Here is a 2498-nt window from a genome sequence, read left to right as displayed (position 1 = left end):
CGGGACCCCTCCCCAAATATTTTGCAGCCGCCTACAAGCACGCGGACGGCAAGAAGATCGACGGGCGCCGCGTGCTGGTGGACGTGGAGCGCGGCAGGACCGTCAAGGGCTGGCGGCCGCGGCGCCTGGGTGAGCCCCCTCCCCAAATTAACGCCCCCTCCCCAAATTAACCCCCCTCCCCAAACCCCGGGGCCCTAAAGGGGGGGGGGATCGCCCCCAATTCCGGGCTGTTCGCCCCCAAAATTGGGGGTTGCAGTGGGCGGGTGGGTGATTTTTGGGGTTTTTTTTTGGTGGTTTTCCTCATTTTTTGGGGGTTTTTATTTCCTCCTCCTATTTTGGGTGGGACCCCCGGGATTGGCACCCTTAGGACCCCCTGGCACCTCTGGGACCCCGGGATTGGCACCCTTGGGACCCCTCTGGGACCCCTGGCACCCTTGGGACCCCTGGGATTGTCATTGGGACTCCCTGTGTCACCCTTGGGACCCCCGGGATTGTCACTGTCACCCCTCGGATTGTCACTGGGACCCCCATGTCACCTCTGGGACCCCCTGGGATGGGTCAGGGACCCCTGGGATGGGTCAGGGACCCCCTTGGGACGCCCTGAAATGGATCAGAGACCCCCTTGGGACCCTCATGGAACCCCTGGACACCTCAGGGACCCTTTTGGGACCCCCTGGAACGGGCCAGGGACCCCCAATGTCACCTCAGGGATCCCCTGGGATGGGTCAGGGCTCCCCAGGACATCTCCGGGACCCCCTGAAACGGGTCAGGGACCCCCTTGGGACCCTCTGCAATGGGACAGGGACCCCCAATGTCACCCCAGGGCCCCCCTGGGATGGGTCAGGGCCCCCCTTGGGACCCTCAGGGACCCCCTGGGATGGGCCAGGGACCCCTTAGGACCCCCTGGGATGGGTCAGGGACCCCCAGGCCACCCCAGGGACCCCCTTGGGACCCCTTCAAATGGGTCAGGGACCCCCTTGTGACCCCCTGGGATGGGCCAGGGACCCCTTAGGACCCCCTGGGATGGGTCAGGGACCCCCAGAACACCTCGGGGGGCCCCCCCCGGGGGGGGGGGGGGGGGGCCCCCCGGGATGGGTCAGGGACCCCTTGGGACCCCCTGGAATGGGTCAGGGACCCCCTTGTGACCCCCCGGGATGGGTCAGGGACCCCCTTGGGACCCCCTTGTGACCCCCTGGGATGGGCCAGGGACCCCTTAGGACCCCCTGGGATGGGTCAGGGACCCCCAGAACACCTCGGGGACCCCCTGGGGTGGGTCAGGGACCCCCTTGTGACCCCCCGGGATGGGTCAGGGACCCCCTTGGGACCCCCTTGTGACCCCCTGGGATGGGTCAGGGACCCCTTGGGACCCCCAGTGTCACCCCAGGGCCCCGTTGGGACCCTCAAGGACCCCCCGGGATGGGCCAGGGACCCCTTGGGACCCCCTCAAATGGGTCAGGGACCCCCTTGGGACCCCCTGGGGTGGGTCAGGGACCCCTTGGACCCCCTGGGATGGATCAGAGACCCCCTCTGGGACCCCCCGGGATGGGCCAGGGACCCCTTGGGACCCCTTTGGGACCCCCCCGGGATGGGTCAAGGACCCCCGGGATGGGTCAGAGCCCCCCGGGATGGGTCAGGGACCCCTTGGGACCCCCTGGAATGGGTCAGGGACCCCCTTGGCCCCCCCGGGACGGGTCAGAGCCCCCCGGGCCGCCCCTGACGCGCGCCGTGCCGCAGGGACCGGGAGCGGGAGCGGGAGCGGGACCGCCGGGAGCGCTCCCGGGAGCGGGAGCGGCGCCGTTCGCGCTCCCGGGAGCGGCGGCGGCGGACGCGGAGCCGCGAGAAGGACGAGCGGGAGCGGAAGCGCGGCGGGAGCCGCGACCGCAGCAAGGACCGCGACCGCGAGCGCGACCGCAAGCGCCGCTCGCGCTCCCGCGACCGCAAACGCGACCGCGAGCGCGACAAGAAGGACGAGGGACCCCCGGAGCCGCCGGAGGCCCCCGAGGAGCTGGGAGGGGGCGGCGGCGAGCCCGGGGCGGGCGAGGGGATGGCGGGGGAGGCGGCGGAGAAGCGGGAGCGGGAGCGGGAGCGGCGGCGCGGGCACCGCGAGCGGGAGCGGCGGCGGGAGCGCGAGCGGGAGCGGGAGCGGGAGCACAAACGGGAGCGGGAGCGGCGCGACGAGAGAGCGGCCGAGGGCGGCGACGGCGGCGGCGGAGCCGGGGGAGACGGGGAGATGTTCCTGGCGGGCGAGGGAGCGCCCGCCGCCGATGGCTACCTGGGCACCGAGAATGGCTACCTGCTGGAGCCGCCCCTGGAGTGACAATAAAGGGCTTTTACCGGGACGGGAGCGCGGCTCCGAGTGGTGTGTGGGGGGTTTGGGGTGGGGTTTGGACCGAGAATGGCTACCTGCTGGAGCCGCCCCTGGAGTGACAATAAAGGGCTTTTACCGGGACGGGAGCGCGGCTCCGAGTGGTGTGTGGGGGGTTTGGGGTGGGGTTTGG

At 71.1% G+C, this 2498-nt stretch overlaps 1 protein-coding gene across 1 annotated transcript; it reads left to right on the top strand.

Annotated features, from left to right (window-relative positions):
• Positions 1-11: 11 nt before the first annotated feature.
• LOC120507325 (U1 small nuclear ribonucleoprotein 70 kDa-like) lies at positions 12-2344 on the top strand (the record flags this gene model as incomplete). Its single annotated transcript, XM_039719793.1, is given in 3 exon segments — positions 12-129; positions 1065-1095; positions 1666-2344. Coding segments are annotated over 3 exon segments (801 nt in total), but the record flags the coding sequence as incomplete, so codon positions are not given.
• Positions 2345-2498: the final 154 nt, after the last annotated feature.

Source organism: Passer montanus, unplaced genomic scaffold (genome assembly GCF_014805655.1).
Source record: "Passer montanus isolate IOZ18808 unplaced genomic scaffold, ASM1480565v1 scaffold427, whole genome shotgun sequence".
Taxonomy (NCBI): Eukaryota; Metazoa; Chordata; class Aves; order Passeriformes; family Passeridae; genus Passer; species Passer montanus.
Note: the sequence above shows the minus strand (reverse complement) of the source record. Positions and strands in the feature narration are given on the sequence as shown.